The sequence below is a fragment of the Camarhynchus parvulus genome, chromosome 12 (genome assembly GCF_901933205.1).
Source record: "Camarhynchus parvulus chromosome 12, STF_HiC, whole genome shotgun sequence".
NCBI lineage: Eukaryota > Metazoa > Chordata > Aves > Passeriformes > Thraupidae > Camarhynchus > Camarhynchus parvulus.
In genome coordinates this window covers 17249524-17269897 of record NC_044582.1, presented here as the reverse complement: position 1 = coordinate 17269897, position 20374 = coordinate 17249524, and the positions used below count along the sequence as shown (strand labels likewise).

Sequence of the window (20374 nt, the reverse complement as noted above, 5' to 3'; positions counted from 1 at the left end):
CTGTCTGGAATGGCTGTGAGCATTGGATTTTTCTGCTGACTCCGGGTGGTGGTTTGGGGCTGTGGAGAGCAGCCAGGGTGGGACATCTGTGGGCAGGACACTTCTCCATCTGCTGTGCGTGTTCTTTGTCACTGTCACATCTGGGCTGGCCCAGGTGGCCCCTGTCAAAGCTGGGATCAGTGCCAGCTGCTCCATACCTTGTGAAGGAGGAGATGGCAGATCCTGGTTATCCAGGAACCCTTTCTTTTAATGACATTTTTTAATACTTGGGGCAGAATCTGTGCATTTCTCTGTGTGGAAGGTGCCATCTCTGGAAACATAAAGGACTGAAGTCAGTGAGAGTAAAAAAAAAATCAAATCCCAATGTCATCAGCATGTTCCCAGTGCTTTAAAACTGAGCTGTTGTCGGATGGTTTTCATTGATTTATTTATTGAGGAAAGGCTTTTTGGGAACATTGCTGCATATTTAATAAATAAACAAACCTTCAGATAATTAGAGCTAGATCTGGCAGGGCTTTAGCCATCTGTTTAACTATTAAAATGTGAATAGCCTGGTGTTCTTCAGCACTAAACCTGCTTTGTGCTTACGAGGCCTGGTGCTCAGTAGACTGCCAGGATGTTCTTAGGGCTTGTTTTGGGAAAGTGTTAGAGGGGAAAAAAAAATCTGTGTTGCATCTGAGAAGTCGACTGTAGGATAATTTCCTTGAGCAAACATCCTTGCCTCCTGAGATATTTCTGAAATTGCTTGAATTGCTTTGTTCAGTGCTGTGTTTGCCTGGAGTTGAGTGGTAATTCCCAGATAATACGAATTTATGAAAGGCATATTTTTGGAAATACCTATTGGAGAACATTTTTCTTTCAAAACATGTATTTCCCTAGTAACGCTGTTAGGGCTTGGTTTGGTTTTTTTTCCAGTTCTTTCAGTGCATTTTTGCCGGTGCAAAACATGTTTAAAAAAAAAATACTCCCTGCTTATCAGATGTTGACTCAACTTTTATGCTATTAATATTATTTTACTGGTTTTTTTTTAAATCTCTGCTGTCTCTGGTCCTTTCCTTCAGTTCCACAGAGCTCACAAATCACCTCATCCCTTTCTGTCCATCTTTCCCCTCATTATTGCAAATTCTTCTACTTCTTCCCATGCTGGCATCTCCTGTTCACCACACTCTGATACATCTGTGCCAATGATTTTTTAGCTTTTCCTGCTTGCATTTATGTAACACAGACTTTTGAATTATTCTCCTTTAATTAGTGTAAGAGCATTTAAATGTCTCCTGTTTCATCTTTTCCTGCACCTCAAGTTGATACAGGGAAGGGGAAGAGTTTCAAAGATTTTTAGGGTTTTTTTTTTGCTGCTGTTGGCTGGTTGTTCACCTGTGAGATATTCAGCATTTCATGAGATGGAAACAGCCTGCAGGGTCTGTTCTGCACTGAGGTCTGCTGCATTTTATTGGCAATATTTCTATGGATTTCTGTATTTCAAACTCAGTGGATTTCTGTGGTGTTCTGTGGGCTCTCACATGGGCTCTGCTGGTGGGACTGACATGAGAAGAGATGGGGACAATATTCCAAACTCAGAAGTTGTCTGAGTAGTATTTTGGGTGTAAAATGAGCCTCGAAGGGTGGGAGGTTGTTCGGCTTGCTCTGTTGTGGAGCTTTCAGGGCATAAAATGCAAGTTCAGCCGCGTGGCATGGAAGAAAGGGATTTTGTTGGTGTGGAATTCTGTGATTTCCCAGCACCAGCCTGAGCAAGTGAAACCCTGGAGCTGCTTCCCCAGCAGCCTCTGAATCTCTCAAGTGACAAATCTGATGAATGATGTTCACTCCTGCACTGTGAATATTTTTGTCCTCTCGTTCTGCCCAGCAGAAATTGATTACTGAGATAATTTTTGGTCTCATCCCTCACTCCTAGCTCAGTGTGTTTCTCCCAGGTTCCATCTAGGCCCTGGCAAGGCAGCAGGAGGTTTTTCAGTGGCTCACTTCAGCCCTGGTGTGGTGATTCCTGTTGGGGTTAACAGGCTGTGTATCCCAAATATCCTGGTGGCAATTAATTAAGCAAAGTGCACATTTAGTTTTGGGTGTCTGTCTAAAGAAATACCAAGTTCTTGATCACAGCAGTGCCTGGGTATAGCAAATTTTGGGGTTTAGGGTGGGTGGGGAAGAAGGTTTGTTCATGCACACAGGTGAGTTAGGGGATGGTGGTGAAGGTTGCTGGGTTTTCTTATTTCTTTTTAAGTGTGTTTGTTTTTTCTTTTTAAAGAAACAAATTGGTGTTCCTCTGTTTTCTCCAGCAGTTCTCATTACCAGCATAGCTATTACAACGTGCTGAGGCTGTTATTTGCCCTCAAGAGCTGAGAGAGTGGAATTTCCGTTCTTTTTAATAATGTGACTTTTACCAGGGCGAGTGGGCTGTGAATTAGTGCTTCATTATGGGCTGACATCAAACAGAGTCCCCACTTCAGAATTACCCACTCAAGAAAACAGCTTAGATTTGCTTGTCTGACTCATTTAGGCACTTGAACATCCAACACAGAATTATACCTAAAGTACATTTAACAAGTTCTGCTCCTTTGAATAGCAGTGGGTCTGATGCAGCAATACAATAAATATTTTCATGGCTATTAAGGCACAATTATGTTTATAGAGCTTGAATCCTTGTTCTGCAGTTTTCAGAACACGGTAGGATTACTAACAAATATGTGTTGACAATAAAGGGCAATTGATATAAGTGTGGTAAGATGTTTGGGTGTTGCTGGACTTGGAGCTGGAAACCTGAATTAAAAAAAAAACAGCTGGAAAATTGAATCCTGCTCCTCTCACAGTGAATTCTGTGTATTCACTTAAAAAAACAAGTGTTCTGTGTATTACTTAAAAAAATAAACAGGATTTGGTGCAAGTTCTAGCAGTGCCTGCAAATCTTACAGAGTTCCTGTGTACAGAACTGGTGTCTGGGGGTGAAATATCACACAGGTTTCTTGACAAAACGCCGCATAACTCAGCATTGCCACACGCCAGCAGCTGTATGTGTGGAGCAGCTTTGTCATCAGAAATGCTCTGGATTTTTCATAGCACCATGTTCTGTGTCTCTCCAAAGCACGGCTGTGCTGTTTGATGTGATATTGCCCCATCCCTTCTCACTTACATGGGATCACAAAGCAGAAACCTCTGGCAGGTGCTTACAGTGAATGTGGTCAGTGGGCTCTGAGGTGAGTTCTGATTTATTAAAATCTCACTGTTCTCAGTCTCATTTTGCTTACAGAGATGCTCCAGGTAGTGTTTTCCCCTCATGAATCCACAAATTTTTATTTTATCTTTTAATTGTCTTGAGTATCACAGGAGTGTTCCAGTGCAGCTGTTACAGGTTTGATCCATCACTGTCACTCCACATTTTGGAATCTTTCTCAGCCACTCCAAGTCTCAGTGCTTGAGACTGAAAACTTGGCTTAATAAACTTAATAAACTCCTTGAAAGGAGGGAACCCAGTGGAATATGCAGTTTTCACATCCATTTGTATGGGTAGGAACTCGTTCTGTTGTTCTCACTTTGGGCAGAATCAAAGATTTTTCAGCAAAGCTGAATTGTGGTTTTTCTCTCCATTTTATTGCAATGGTGTGTATATTTCAGTTAATACAACTTTATGGACTTGTTATTAAAGCAATGAGGCAAATACATGTGTTAGCAGGGGAAAGGAGAAGAAAATGCTGTTTCAGGAGTCAGAAAGCCTCAGTTGCTAATTTTAAACTTCCTCCTATATGACGAACTATAAACAGGCAATAAAAACATTTAATTTGCAAATTACAGTTTTAGCTTGGTTTTTATGTTGGATTTTCTTCTCTTGTAGTCAGGATTTTTGTAACATTTTTACCAAAATATTTTCAGTGGCAGGATTAGAGCCTTGGCCTGGTAGGGTTAAGTAATAAATTGTTCATTTTTTCCATGAATAGTTGCTTTTCAGATGAAAGGAGATTAGAAGTGAGGTGTAATAAATTCAAGGAAGAGGTGAAAAGAATAAGGCAGGAGAAACTAATGAAAGCACTTCAGTTTGGTGACCAGTTGGAGAGAGTTGTAAAGATCTGCTGGTGGATAAACCAGTCTTTAGTCCAGCAGATAAAATGCAGAAACACTTTGTGTGTTTCTGGCCTTTTCTTTCACTGATCAGTGGGATATTGTCATCCCATGGGTGCTGAAAAGTGAATCCTCTTCTGATTCACCACGCCTCAATACCATCTTCTGTCCTGATCTCTGGTCTTTGTTTCCAGTTATATTTTATCTATCAAGACAGCTATTTCAGCAGGATGAGAGCCTCTGATTTCAGAGGGATACAGTTCAATCTGTAAAAGTCAACAAGCTGTGCCATTATTAGTCCACCTTTTAAGGGATTTTATTTACCCTGAGGACTTGATGTCCCTTCCCAATGAGTTCATGTAATAATAAGTTTTGTTAGAAGACACAGCTCTCCTCCCTGGTGTTACTGTGATTGGAATAGTGGCTTTATTAAAAAATCAAACAAAAACCTTACAAAGAAGCTCAAGGATAAACAATCACTCTTGATACACTTCCAAACATGTCTGGATTTGACCTTCAGTCCTCTGAATCTGCTACAGGAACACCAGAAAATCAGACCAGCATGGTGTTCAGGAGCAGCCAGTGCTCTCCAAGGTCAGAGATTGGGACTTGACTGTGTCATGCTAATAAAGAGCCCTGCTCCTGTTCTGCATGCTGATTTTTCATTATCAAAGCTGTGCCAGACAAGAGAATACAGAAGTTTGTAGAGAAATTAAGTGCTGGTATTTGGGCAGCTGTGTGATGAGTCTGGTGATTGAGCTGCTCTGAAAGGTGAGATGGGGAGCTTCCTGCTAATTTGTGGGAAATGATTCTTTTATGTAGCATGGCTCATATTCTCCATTTTTGGATGGATATGCATTGCTGCTTGTTTCCCCAAAAGCTGTTTTTCTGTGTCAACAGTCTTCACCTGCATCAGTGATTAACAATTCCAGTTTTTACAACGTTGCAGCAGCTCACACTGCAGGGCTGTGGCGGGTCCTGTCTGGGTGCCTCTGGGCTGATTGCCTTCCCAATCCTCCAGCATGTCCCACATCCCTTCCCAAGGTGCTCCCACCCAGTCCCATCCTGCCCGTAGAATTTGTTGGACAACACAAAGACAAGGAAGGTTCTGAAGGTCTGTAGTTGCAATAAATGAGCACATGGGCTTAGAAACCCATTTCAGTTATGGAAATGGTATTATTTAAGATTTATGACTTCTGGTGGTTGTGATGTAAGAGGGCAAAATGTGGTCTAAATTAATTTTTTATGTAAAATATTAATTCTTTGGGTGTGATTCATCCTGGAACAGAACAGTGTTTGTTCTCTGAGGTGCTGTCAGCTCCTGGTTTTTCTTTCCATGGCTCTGAGGAATGGTGTTGGGGCAGCTGACGAATGTATAATGTTGTGGGAGAAAGAGCAAGGTGCTGGAAAGGCCTGAAACAATAATTTAAGGCTGTGCTGTTTTGATCCTTGAGTGAAGTCAGTTTGGCTGGGGTTTTATGTGACTTCTCCATCACATCCAGCAAAAGGATCTGAGTTTATTCTGAGGATACCTGCATGGAAATTCACTTGGAAAACTGAAAACAGCCTAGGAAACATTCCTGTGAACTTTATGTGCACTAACAAGGGACTGTACAATGCTCTCTTCCTGCAGCATTTTTTAAAGGAAGCATTGAAATTTTGGTCTCTCTTATTCAGTGTTCTCACTGTAACAGCTGTTGCTTTGCAGTAATAAAAAATGCTGTATTTTGGGGAAATAGCTGCTGTTGGTCAACTCGCTGCTCCTATTATGCTTGGCTATAAAGACAGCTTTATTTGAAGATTGTGTTAGTTTAGCAGCATCCTATACAAGGTTATAAAAAATATATATTTTTTAATAGTCATCTGTTCTGTTAGTGAAAAATATATGGTTTATTTATGGGAAAGCTTTTGTTACTGTAGGACTTTGATCTTGGCTTGTATTACATGTTGTATTTAGCTAAGTTTAAGGGTATAATCAACCCAAACTTTCTTGGGTCTTGACTCACCGGTTAGAGGGAAAGACAATATAAATTTATGATAAAATATTTACATTTATGGAAACTGTAGCATTTGCTTCCCACCAAGTAGTGCTGGACAATGCTGTGTGTGATTTTTGGGGTGTCCTGTGCACAGACCAGAAGATGGGCTCAATAATCCTTGTGAATCCCTTCCACCTCAGGGTGCCCTGTGATCCTTACACAGTTTAAAATAATCCCAGAGACCTGAGGCCAGCCAGAGCAGAGCACTGGGTCAGTGCACCGAGGAGCAAAGCTCTGGTTTAGTGATGCTCCAGGGGATTCTCCTGTGGGAATGTGGTCCAGGAGGTTCCTTGCTCTTGGGAAAGATCCATGTCTGTTTTCTGAATAGCTGTTATTACTGTTATTTTAAGTTGGACATGGGAGCTTGATACTGTATTCATCATAGCCTTCACTTCCAAAGAAGAGTAGATTAAGAATTTATTTTTAAGTCATTGGCTCCCTTTTGGTTATCAAAGTCAGGGTAGCAGAAGCCAGGCATAAGAGCAGAATTAGCCACAGGATCTGATCAGTTATCTCACTGCAGATTAGTCCCTTCAGCCCTAATTCTGTCATCCCCCCTTGTGCCAGGCAGCCTTTGCTTCTGCAGGGGCTGCGCTGAGTCTGCCAGGTCCAGCTGCAGACCAGGAGATGGGAGGTCAGGATTTGGGAATGATTTCAGAATGTCGGGATGTGGGAATGCCAGGGTTTCAGAGTGTCGCTGTCCTGTCTGTTGGTGTTCCCTGACGTGCTGCTCGCTGCTGTTCCCTGGCAGATGTGGAGAGCTCCAGGACGAGGATGAGGAGCGCGGTGTCGGTGCGCGAGGGCCAGGGGGTCGTGCTGCTCTGTGGGACCCCACCCCGGGCTGGAGGTAAGGGGGACCCTGGGCTGATGGGGCTGGGCAGCATCCCTGGAATGCTAAAAATGAGAATTACAGTGAAATCTGAGTTCTGAGTAAAAGCAGGGAGAAAGAAACCAAAAACAAAGGAGGGGGGAGGGAAGTATTTAGGAGGATTTACTTTTGTCTCGTTCCTAGTAATTTCTATGCACTTAATGTGTCTGTTTTTTATGGGATTTCCTGTCATTAATGGAGTATCTTCTAGAGTTACATTCTGCCCAATTTCACAATTGCTGAGCCTCAATGAATCCAGTTTTCCCCATGAGCAGAGAATTGCAGGTTGTCTTGAACAGTGTCTGTGTTCTTGCAGTCAAGACATTCTGTGGTGGGATGGAATGATGCTGTGTAATTTAAACCACTGCTGCACTCGAGGGGTGAGAAAAATGGATATATGGATTCTTGGTGGACCAAAAGTTACAAGTACATTTCTTCCCTCATTCTGCATCTTCAGTCTTTGACTAATTGCTGTTGAGCCTCAAGTAATATCTGGAAGGAACTGGTTTTATTGTTTTTAATTGATACGGTGTGTCATTATTGAAGGGCTGTGATGTTAAACATTAGATCTGATTGCAAAGACAAGGTAATAAAAGCTAGACATTATATTCAATAATATAGGTGTTGTGGCCTCATAAATTTGGCAGAGTCCAAGTAGACACAGCCATAAAGTGGCAATTTTACAACTGTCTGAGCTTGCAGAATTTTTTCCCCTCTAAACTGATACATACTCTTAAATCATCTTTATAGCCTTGCAGCAGCTTTGTCTTTCAGCAGCTGAGGAAATGGGTCATTCTCCCAGCTATCTATAAGAATTAGAGTGATTAAATTTTCCTTCTAGACGCAGCCCAAGGGCTGAACTGCCCCAGCTGTTGCTACAGCTGTGTCCTGTGTGTGGGTTTACACCCAGAGGTGATGGCCAAGCTGAGGCAACGCTGCCTGGCTCTGGCAAGGTTTAAGTTTGAGGTGTGGAAGAGGAGGTGATGCCAGATGTGCTCGTGGTGCTGAGAACAGTGGTTGGGAGAGGTGAGAATTCCTCCTGCAGTCAGCAGATGGGAGATGATTGACACCCCCACACTAATTGTGGTGTTCAAGCAAAAACAGAGCTGAGCTCTCCCAGAATTACAAAATGGGATTGAGAACTGGTACCAGAATTACTTCAGATCCTTGAATCTGAGAGTCTGAGAGTTAGAGGATTAACTGTTAAAGTTTTCAGCAGACATGGAGCAAAAAACAATTTCTTTACTGAAATAAAGCTGTAGCAAGGTGGCAGAAAACAGCCCTGCAGGGTGGGATGCAGGGCAGGAAACCTGGGATAAAACATCCAGCCAGGAACCAGAATTGGTTTGTTAGGAAGAGCAGGGATGGTTTAGGACCAGCTGACCAGGCCTGAGGGATGTTCAGCCCTTTCCAGATCACTGATCTGACTCTTTTTTTTACTTGGAGTTTGTATTTATTGCGCTGAGCTATCACATAATTCCAGACAATACTAATTCTAAAAACGTGCTCCACCAGCTTGTTTCCTCTCCCCCTGTAGCCCCCAAAATACTCTGCTTTTATTTTCTGGTGTGTTGTGCAGTTTCTAAGATCTTACTGTCTTAATTGCACTTATTTCTTGCATTCTCTGCAAAGAGTTTGCAAGAAGAGACTTGATTAAATAGTGATTATTCCTCCATGTACAGCATCCCAGTTACAATAGAAACCAATGCTCATCCCCAAAGAAATGCCAGCTCATAGTATGGAAAAAGAAAATTGCTTCCCTTCTGCAATTTATCATATTTTTTCCTTGCTTATCTTGGGCACAGATATTTACATAAGTCATATGAATGTCCCTTTTCAACAGGGAGCAAATTATTCCTGCAGTGAGCAATGGTTTTGTCCTTTTGAGTGTGCAGTTCCAGCTCCTCTGGGCTGTGGACACCCAGCATTAAACCAACAATGAAACTCCATTTACGAACCACAAATCACTTTCTTTTAAGTTCCCCCTTTCTGGAAATGAAATAAAATTCCATTTTTAGCAGTCTTGTTTGGGATTTACTGAGTGGAAGATTTGGTAAATGACTGAATTTGAGTGTGAAGACTATTTTCCCCCAAATATTTTTCGGATCCAGGCTGGTTTTATGTTAAATACCCTAAGTTGTCTCATAACTGAGCAGTGATGTTTGGATAATTAAGATGGTCATCTGTCATCGTTCTGCATGGCCATACTTCTGGATCTTTGAATTCTGTTGCAGGGAACCTGTTAAAATACCCTTTTTTGCCACCAAAAATCAGTGACTAATCTCACCCACATGCTCAAAAGGTAAAGTAACATCAAAAATGGATTTATGTAGCTCTCCTGCTACTTTTTCCAGTTGTTACAACCTTTAAATTGCACTGAAATCTCTTCAGCTATTTTGACTTTTTACTGTGTTACTGTGATGTCTTTAATGGTTTTAAAGGGCTGTCAATCCAACAAACATCTCAATATCCCAGACCTAATGTTGGACACAGTTAATGTGCAGCTGGTTAAAAAACATTCATGTGATGCTAATTTTTGCCCATTCTGCCAAGAATGGGAAAAGCTAGACATATGGAGATCTAAAAATGATTTTTCTCAGCTACTGATTTTGTTCCAAAATTGATATCTAACGAGTGACAAAGCCCTCAGTAAAGCAAATCTGAGTTCCTGTAGGGTTTCACCTCCTGTTACTACTGAACTGTATTGTGATTATTGTGTAGCTCCTCTTCAGCTGTTATTTCTATTCCTGTATATTGTGATTTATATTTGTTTGGTACAGTCAGTTTTCCTCAGCTGACATTGATTTTTGGATTTATGAGGTGTTTCTGCTCTTTGAAAGAGGAGCAGGCAATGAGGCATGGTCCTTTTGTGTTGTCTGGGGTGGCTTAAAGCTGCTTTATACACAGAGAAAAAGATGATTTTTAATGGTAGAAGTGAAGATTTGCTTGATGGTTATTTGAACATTTCAACAAATTTTGGTTTTCCTGGAAAAACTCGACATTAATTTTACATTGGTGTACTTCCTGCTGCATTATTCCCATGGGAAATGTGACCATAACCCAGTAAATAAATAAATTTATTTCAAAAACCTAAACTTCAGAACTTAAATAAATAACAAGAATTTTGTGGAACTGTTGCTTGAAAATTGCAAGGAAATTCAGTTTTATTCCTAATGATCCTTGTGTGCTCTGTGTTCCTGTTCCATGCAGTATGGCAGGGATGTTCCTGCATGGATAAAGCAGCAAGGATTTGTCCTTCCTCTTCATGTAGCTCCCTGATAAATGTCAGTTTAATCCATAAATGAGGCAGGATTTGAAGGGCAGGGATCAATTCAGCTCACAGCATATTGTGTCAGAGTTGTGACATGCTGATAGGAAATAATATTAGATCATGGAAAAATAGATCCCAATTTATTGCTCACTGTTTGCTATGACAAATCCTTCACTGAATAATGCCATGTCTGTTCCAAATGAGTGTTTAGACTTGCAGATTTTTGCTCGTGCCTCTTGTAGGTCTCCAAACGGCAATACAAGTTCCAGCAGGGCTCTGCTTCATGAATAACATGGCATGGAGAGAGTCTCAGATGCCAGAAATATTTGGATGCTCTGATTGCTTCTCTTCTGCAGCTCTTGAATAGCAACATGCTATTTTTTCAGGGAACTGAAAGTTGAATTAATTGTACATATTTGACTTTGGAAACGTTTTGTTCCTTTAAAGCAAAGTGAAGTTAAACAGGTGCAACTCCAGAATAGGATTTCTGTCCTACTGCACTGTCACAGACATATTTTATGAAAAATCCTTTCATTAGGATCTTTTCTCCTGAGAAGCTGAGAAGCTTCAGCTTCTCCATGTTTTGCTGCTTTGTGATTTGGAGAATTGTTTACCCAGCATGTGAAATTGTTTTTACTTGATGACCAATGACAGCCACCTGTGTCAAGGCTGTGAGCAGTCACAAGATTTTATCATTCCTTTCCTTTCCTTTCCTTTCCTTTCCTTTCCTTTCCTTTCCTTTCCTTTCCTTTCCTTTCCTTTCCTTTCCTTTCCTTTCCTTTCCTTTCCTTTCCTTTCCTTTCCTTTCCTTTCCTTTCCTTTCCTTTCCTTTCCTTTCCTGCCTTTTGCTGAAATCCTTCATTCTATTCTTTAGTATAGTTTTAATATATAATTTTCTTTTCGTATAATATACATCATAAAATAATAAATCAGCCTTGTGAAACATGGAGTCAAGATTCTCATCTCTTCCCTCGTCCTGGGACCCCTGTGAACACCACCATAGTGCCCAGGAGTGTTTTGGGTTGGAAGAGACCTTAAATTCTGATCCACCCCATGGGCAGGGACACCTCCCACTGCCCTAGGTGTTCCCAGCCCCAGGGTGCAGCCTGGCCTTGGGCACTGCCAGGGATCCAGGGCAGCCCCAGCTGCTCTGGGCACCTGTGCCACCCTCACAGGGAAGAATTCCTGATATCCCATCTAAACCTGCCTTTCCCCATCCTGATTTGCACCTTTGCTTCCTGCGGCCATTGCAGGCTGTGGATGACACACATCTGGGCATCAGGGATAAATCACACTTGCAGAACTTCTTGCATTTTGAGGAGAGTGGTACCTTGAATATTGTAAGAGCATTGGCCTTAGAAATGGCTCCATAGTGTTCCTGTGCTGTTTCAATCTGCCAAGGAGAAATGGCATTTTTATTTAAAAACATATTTTTCAATAGTCCTGCTGGTGTCATCATCATCATCTGCACAAATTTCAGCTGACAGTTTGAAATCAAATGGTACCTGAGAGACACTTATGTTTGTCCATATGAGGGGAAATAATACATGTTCACAGCTGGATCTTCCAGTGATTTCTATCTGCCAGGGCATTATTTTCACCACCAGTACAAAACCAGTGCTGCAGAGACACTCTGCTGTACACTTTGTCAAATGCAGTCATTCTGAAGCACTTTTTTCTTTTGATAAACCTGTTTTCCAGGCTGAGGTAATCCAGGCTGAAACTAGTACATATTAGGTATAAATTATAAACTAATATATATTTTTACAGATTGATTATTATATTATAATTATAATATATTTATATATCTGTGCACCATCTTCATTTGCTTTATAGTGCGTGTTTTTAAGCTGACAGAGAGGTAATCCAGGCTGAAATGAGTACATCTTATTTATAAATTATAAATTAATTAACATATCTTTTTATATATTTATTATTATTATAAATATTATAATATTATAATTATTATATATATATCTATTTATATATTTGTGCACCATCTTCATTTGCTTTATAGTGCATGTTTTTAAGCTGACAGAGAGGTGGATAAACAGCCCTAGAAGCTTTTAGCAGTTTCTTACCCCAAAATCTTACAGAACTCTTTAACTCCACGTTCATTTGTGGGGTATCTCCTGGAAGAATGGAGGGATGGAAAGAAAAAGGGAGAAGTTGATTAAGAAGAACCAAATTGCAAGAAAAAAAATCAGGTTGGACCTTTTTACTTACCCAGTCCCAGGTATCTCAGTTATGCCTTGGGGGAAAAAGGAGAAAATTGGAGACAATAACTGCATTTGGCTCTCCACCAAGTTTATTTTTATCCCTAAATTGTGGCTGTGGGGTGTTTCTCCTCCAGCTCTTTATTATCTTCTCTACTAAAATATTTGGGTTTTTCTTTGCAAACAGGGTAATTGATTAGGAGGAGGCAGGAGGGAGGTGGCTGCAGTCCCAGCGTTCAGAACAAGAGTGCTGAAAGGAATTTTTGTTTTTCACAAGGGTTTTATCAAGTACCTTCTCCTAAAAGAGTGCAAGAGTACCAAATGAAAGTGTCACTGAGTACTGCTTCCATGTATAAATATTGGTGCTTTACTTTGAAAATTGACTCCTGGGTTATTTCCATTAGTTTCCCTTGGTTTATGTCCCTAATATTTAACATTCACAAGAAATCAGATTTATTTTAGTTCGGCAATAAACTAAACGATCGCCTTTTTTATCCTCAAAATTATTACAGGCAGGAAGCAATTTTAAAGTACTTCCAGCTATTGAAAAAGCACAGCAGAATTCTGGAAATGCTCTTAGCAATTAAATGTAAAGTTCTAGGGAGGTGATTAAAAGAACAGTTTGTCACTTGGAATGGATGTGGCTAATGGGGATTTATTTACATATTGCTTCCTAAGGCACTTTCTTACTTCTCTGCTGCCTCCAGAGTGGGAGCAGCGTGCTCAGAGCCAGGGCCCTTGCAGTGACACAGGCAGTCTGGAACAATTAGTGCAGAAATGTGATGAGCAGGAACCAATCCATCCGCTGCACAGCTCCAGGGGAACCAAAATTGGGAGTTTTGTTCAGCCCTGGGAGCGCAGAGCAGCAGAGCTGTTCTGTCAGGCTCTCATTCACATCTGGGCTGCCACGGGAGCACCCAGGGGTGTTTCACTGCCAGCTGAGGAGCACCTGGGGATGCAAAGCCATGGGCAGGAGCCTGGATAATGTTCCTGGCCAGCAGGGCCACGTGCTCAGCCCTTCCCCAGGGAATCTGTGGTGGTTTTGGGGATCCCCAGATGGAGGAGGAAATGAGAATCTGACTCCCATGTTCTTAGAAGGCTAATTTATTATATGATATGATAGATGAGATGAGATATGGTATGACATTAATTATATTATATTAAATGCTATACTAAGCTATACTAAAGAATAGAAAAAGGATACAGACAGAAGTCGTGGGGAGGAAAGATGAATCTGACTCCATGGTCTCAGAAGGATAATTTATTATTTTATGATATGATATTGTATTGTATTATACTATATTCTATACTATATTATACTATATTATGTTATGAATGCTATACTAAACTATACTAAAGAATAGAAAAAGGATACATACAGAAGGCTACAAAGAATGATAATGAAAACTTGTGACTCTGCCTCCAGAGTCCCAACACAGCTGGACTGGGATTGGTCATTGAGTTAAAACAATTCACATGAAACCAATCAAACAACCACCTGTTGGTAAACAATGTCCAAACCACATTCCAAAGCAGCAAAACACAGGAGAAGCAATCAGATAATTATTGTTTTCAGTTTTCTCTGAGGCTTCTCAGCTTCCCAGGAGAAAAATCCTGGCCAAGGGATTTTTCAGGCAATATGATGGTGACAGGAATCTGGGGTTGGACTGGCCACGAGGGGGTTGGTGTTAATAAAGAAATCAACTGCCAGTCTGCAGCATCTGTTTCCCAAGGCTGAGCTGGGAAATGTTGATGCTTTAGTTACAGTGATGAGCCATGCTTGGGATGATTTAGAAGAGCTCCAGGAATTATTCAGTGGCCTCAGCCACCTTCAGTGGCCGTGTGACATTCCTGTGGCAGCTGAGCACAGGTGACACATCATTGTGTGCAGTCACCTCCTCTGTGGCTGTGCTCTAGGCTGGGGGACAGCAGAAAAAATATTATTCAGCATTTTTTAAGAATTAAATCTGTTTTTACATCAAACTAAATCTCCTTCCAAAATCAGAATGACAAGTGGACTCTTACCCTGTTTTGTTTAAAAATGAAAATCAGGTTTTAGCCTGAAGAAGGAACCTTGCAGCTTCAGCTGAAACGTTTCAATATTCTCATTTAATGAGTAGATTGGAATGGCAAGATATTGTGTGTGTTTGTGTCTCACTGCTCTCATTGTTCTGGGCTGTTCCGTACACACCAGTTGCATGCCTGATTACCTGCACAGCAGGCTGAAAATTGATCTGGTATATTTTTGCTATGAAATAATTCAACTTTTATGCCAAAACAATTAATGTTATACATTAGTTTCAAATCAGAGTGTTGCCATTATACTCTGGAATAAAATTAATTTCTGGGGATACATTTTTCACTTTTGGTAGCTGGACTTGAATTCCCATCACGCAGTTTGCATTTGGTATAAACAGAAATTCAGCCAAAAGAGTTCTTCTGCAGAGTTCAGGTGAAATCCCAGTGGTTGGGGAAACACTGCACCTATTTTAAGCAGATCTCAGTTTCTCACATCACTCCTGGAGGCCACAGGTCAAGCCCTGCCACACAGGTTTTGTAATTGTCATTATTTTTATATAGAGAACATGAACAAAAAGTAAATACCAGCCCCATTTGTTCTCTGAAGTGTGACTGCAGCTAAAGACTTTTTCATTATCAGAGATGGAACTACTTGAATGCCAACAGCCCAGGATCCCCCTGGAAATGCAGTCTGAGCCTTGCTTTGGTTTCTTTTTCCCAGCTGCACACACCTAAGATAGTTTTTAAGTTCTGAGCATTGAATGTGTGCAAGAATATACCCCAAACCCTTGAAATTATCTACAATTTATCTCAAATGATATTCTAAACTAGTTTTTCATTGCCAAGATGCTGCCATTTCTGACAGAGGCACCTTGTGACATTTTAAGCTCCAGCTTACACATATATTATGGGAGCACACAAACACCTTGTCCTACACCTCCAGAGCAGGAGATTTTTTATTTGGAAAGCAATTTTTAACGTTTACCAGGAGAAATAAAGGAGATGTTACTTGATTTGTGGCACAGGGAAGGTGACACCAAGAGCAGCTGGAGATGGGGGCTGGCCAGGGGAGGATGGGGTTGCTGAACTAAATGCAGGAAAATTGGCCCAAGTGAGAAGGGAAAAGTATTAAGGAGAAGCTTGAATTAATTTACGTAAAATAAAACCAGTTATACCCCTGGGAGCACTGACATTCCATTATCCCAGTCCCACAGCAGTGTAATCCAAGGATTTGCCTGCAGGGAGGCGAGTGGGCACAGTTTGCACCCCAGTGCATCCTCTGGGACCTTAATTGCACTTTTACCTCATTAATTAATTCCCTGCTTTTAGGTGATTTGTTTGCACTTTCCCAGGGGTTCCCGTGCAGACAGCCAGAGCTGCAGCAGTGGTGACAAATGGACATTTTTGTGGGTGATTGTCCCACAAAACCCAGCCTGAATGCTCAGTGTGAGCTCTCAGAGCTCCTCCTCAGTGAGCGAGGGGTGCTCATCCACAAACCCCCTTTTCTGCCATTTCATCACACTTGCAGCTGAAATTGGGCCAAATGATGAACTAATTGGTTTCTGCCTTAATTAGGGAGTCTGTTATTATCCTCTCAAAATCAGTGTTACTTTTCCATCACTCTTCACCTAAGGTAGATCATTCCAAATAGCTGTTTGCTGCACATTTCCATGGTTTTAATTGCAGTTTCTGTCATTGCTAAATTCTGTCTGATTACTTTCTTGGAAACAGTTTTCCAGGAGCCACGTGCCATCGTGTGGGAGGGGCAGAGAGCCATTGGGAGACACAAAATTCCAGGATATTTCAGCTTTTCCTTGTGTCTCTGCTACAGAATATTGTAAAATCAGAGCTGGAGAAGTGCCTGAAATAATTGGGATTTGGGTATCAGTGATTGACATGAAACTTCTTTATGTTTTGGTGATTGTTGGTTTTTTTGGGGGGATTTTTGGGGTTTTTTCTTAACCTTGAAGTTCAGTCAGCTCCATGCTCCCCAAAATCAAGAATCTTCATTTCTTACCGGTTTTATTTCTGGAAACACCCACTTGGCTAATTCAAATCCAGTCAGTTTGGAGCATTTAAAATCTGTTTCAGAAGAACACTGTTCACTTCACTTACTTGTGGCTGTTTTAGAAGTCTCAGTTAGGTGTGAATTATGCGGCTGGCAGGTAGGTATTAAGCAGGTTTATTGAAGTGATGGCCCAGAAGACAAGGAGCAAGAGCTGGCATTATTTATGCAAATAGTGAATAAAATTAACTTTGTGAATTGTTCTTCTCCTTTTGATCATAGGTCTCTGTGCCTTTTTTTCCCCCCTAAACTTCTGCTTTTCTAACTTCCTGAATTTAATTACAGTTTGGGCTATTCCACCACTGCTGTTGTCACTTAAATTCTGTTTACAAGAGGTAAAATCACCCTGGTTCTGTAAATGATCTCCCAGTGAAGTGATTCAGTCTCACTTAGAAGAAATGTGTAATTTCTTTAATTTTTATATTTCTAGAATTCTTTAAATATTATTTAAAGCCATATTTTCAAAAGCATGTGGCATAAACTTAAGCCTTGACTTTGAACATAGTTAAAAACCAATAAATGTGTGAGTTTTACCCCTTTTTGTTCCTTTAGCAACAGTAATTTGGGGTTTTTTAAGGTTCATAAATAGCAGGAAATGACCCTGGTAAGCCCCAAAGGCCATGGTGATTTAATTGTTGAATTTCATAAAGAATTCAGGTTTAAAAATGACAAGTAATTTTATAAGCATTTTTTTTTAATTGAGCACTTAAGGTGCACAAAAGGCCTGGAACAGCGTGAACATGCTGAGTGTGTTGGAAACTGCACAGTAAATAATAATCAAATAATGGAAAATAAAGAGAAGCCGCCAACCAAGACGTAGTAAACAAATAAAAATTGAGTAATAACTGTAATTTCCAATACCTTATCCATGTATGGTCGCCAAATAAGGGAAAAATGCATTGGAAAGCAAAGGCTTAGAACTCAGAGGAAGCCCAGGAGAGACATATTACTTCCATTTATAACAGAAAATCAACTGAAAACTTGTAATTGACAGAAAGGGAGTGAGTTTGTGTCCCTGGAGGTGCCCAAAGATCAGCAACAGGCAAATGGTGTAAACATAATAAATCACACCACAAGTTGTTTAATATGATTTTTTGTTCTTTTTTTTGGTTTTTTTTTTAATAATTTTGGAAAGTAAGAGTGCAGTTTTGTAAAGGACAATAAATATAAAATGAGGTGGTGGGGCACAGGGCTAGAAGTACCCCAGCCTTTTTTAAGGGAGTCAGTGAAAATAAGTGTTGGATGGGGAATTAGGTTTCCAGGAGTGTTTATTCATGGGTTGAAGGACCCAATTAAACTGGAATCCACTTTGCATGGCTGCCATAATCCCAGTGACTGATTTCAGTGGGTTTATTCTTGACTTAACCCAATATCCTAGCAATGAAATGAAGCTGCTTCTTCTCCTGCTGCATCTCCAGATCTCCACACTGTTCTGGACATCTTTTTTATTTTTATTCTTGCCCTTTTTTTTTTAAGCATGAAATAATATTTTGAGCAAGGAAGCACAGGTGGTTCAATAAATACCAGAAGCATTAAAGGCTGGTGTCACCCACGGCTGCCTTGTGGGTGTCTGAGTTCGGTGTGGAGGTGAAAATTGGCTTTTTTTGGTTCCTAACTCAGTGTTCAGCCCTGAGATCATTGTGTCCACCCAGCTCTTCTGCAGAAAGAATTCTCTATTTTCTGCCTTTCCCATTTAGAAAGATCCCACATTCCCTGCTACCTAAGATCTTGTAGTCCCCTTCAAACTCCTCAGGTGTGCTCTCTTTTTTCTTTATTTTTGAAATAATTTAATGCTTCCCACTGCGCTAATTCCCCCATGGTTTCCTGACAAATCCTTGCTGCCTTCCTTTCCACAAATGAATTGCACCTCTGAGTTCTGGAGGAAGGAATTGTGGTGAAAGCCATTGGTGATCCTGAGGTCCATGGAGGTGATGGTCTTGTAGGTATTTTCCTTCTTATGGTGTTGGTTTTGGCAAGAAATATTTCTAATATTTATTTCTTTGTTTATAATATTTATTTATTTGTTTATTTGTCCTATTTATTTATTAATTATTTATTTATATTTATATTTATTGCTAATATTTCTAAATATGACAGAAGTTTAACTCCTGAGCCTGTTAATGGTCGGCCCAGGCCGCTGCTGCAAAATTATCGTAATGGAAGAGGTTTAAATATTGATAGAAGAAAATTAAACGCAGGTTAATGATCAGCCATTTCATTTGATGCCTTTTCTGCATTAGGCAGCCTATAAATATCTTAATAATTTCGTTTATTGAGTGGGTTTTTTTTAACCTGCACAGTCTTACCTTGTGTTAAATTGTCCTGTTGGCTTTGGCAGCCTGGGGAGGGGTTGAGGGCTCAGGTTGTGTCACCTTTTCGTTTCATGGTGCACCCAAATTTGTGCACCCTCAAATTAAAGCTGTGCAGGAGGGGCTGATCTCCATCTTGTGGGGGCAGTGCCAGTGCTGCAGACACTGCAACACAAGAAAGGTCAATCAGGCTGCAATCATCGCTAATTAGCACTTCCAGAAGCTGTAATCTTTGTGTAACTGCCACGTGGGTGAAAAAAATTATTCCTTGCCTAGAACACCATTAAAAATTTATTTTCCTTTGATCCTGCAGGAAATGAATGAGACAAACACGTGGCCTGGCACAGGAAGGGGCTTTTGCCAATTAAAATTGGCCACACAAGGCTCAGAGTGATGCTCAGGAAACAAAACAAATTCAGTGGATTTTTTTGCCAAATCTCTTGGTTTCTCTTTCGAGGTGTGGGTTTGTTTTTTTTCCCTTTCAGATAATCATAATGAGTGGTAGGGAGGGCTACTTTGCCACATCACAGTGTTTTTAATGGAGTTTTTTATAGATTTTTGTATGAAAAAAATAGTTTTGCTCTGTGATGAGCCCTACTGGGAATTTAGGCTTCTTCTGACATCCTTATCACGTGGATACTGCTATCTTGTTTCTACCTGCTAATCATCTGGCTGAGCAGTTAAGTAGCTACTGAATGAATAATCTTTCCATTTTAGCAAAGTTTGCTCTCATTTTGCTGTCTGTTCCTATTTCTGTGCATACTAAATTTCAAAAAAAAAAAAAAAAGAAGGAGATTTAAACAAACCGGCTAATATTCTGGATTTCTTTTGCCTTTTTTTTTTCTTCTGCTGAAGGAGATGGTGAGAAAAAAATGGGGGGTTTTGCTAGTTTCTGGTACTTTTTAAAATGTATTTTTCTCTGTCACTGGCTCTGTTTGTTACACAGTACAGTACTGTAAATAATGCAGTGATGTCAAATATAGCAGTAAAGTTGTCTTTGAAGGGAAAAAAGGTGGAAAAATCCTATCAAACACCTTTGCATGTGTGTTTTTCCCCACCGTAGAGATGGTGAAAAAAAATTGGGGGTTTTGCTGGTTTCTGGTACTTCTTAAAGTGTATTTTTCTTAGTCGTTGGCTGTTTGTTACACAGTACAGTACTGTAAATAATGCAGTGCATTGTATTTGCAGGGATCCCCATGGCAGGAAGGAATGATGAATCTGACTCCATGTTCTCAGAAGGCTAATTTATTATTTTTATACTAGAATATATTAAAGAATACTATACTAAACTATACTAAAGAATACAGAAAGGATACTTACTGAATGCTAAAAAGATAATAATGAAAACTTGGGACTCTTTCCAGAGTCCTGACACAGCTTGGCCTCAATTGGCCATTGAGTCAAAACATGAACATGAAACCAATGAAACAATCACCTGTGGTAAACAATCTCCAAACACATTCCAAAGCAGCAAAACACAGGAGAAGCAAATGAGATAATTATTGTTTTCATTTTCTCTGAG

The 20374-nt window shown here is 40.4% G+C and overlaps 1 protein-coding gene across 2 annotated transcripts in view; it reads left to right on the top strand.

Moving 5' to 3' along the window:
* CNTN3 (contactin 3) overlaps positions 1-20374 on the top strand; it is a 99446-nt gene that overhangs the window by 40058 nt on the left and 39014 nt on the right. Inside the window, exon 3 of one of the 2 annotated variants that reach the window (XM_030956756.1) lies at positions 6856-6951. The exons of the other annotated variant lie outside the window; for it this stretch is intronic. Within the exon in view, the coding sequence (XP_030812616.1) occupies positions 6856-6951 (96 nt within the window). The remainder of the gene's footprint in view (positions 1-6855; positions 6952-20374) is intronic. 2 annotated transcript variants of the gene reach the window in all.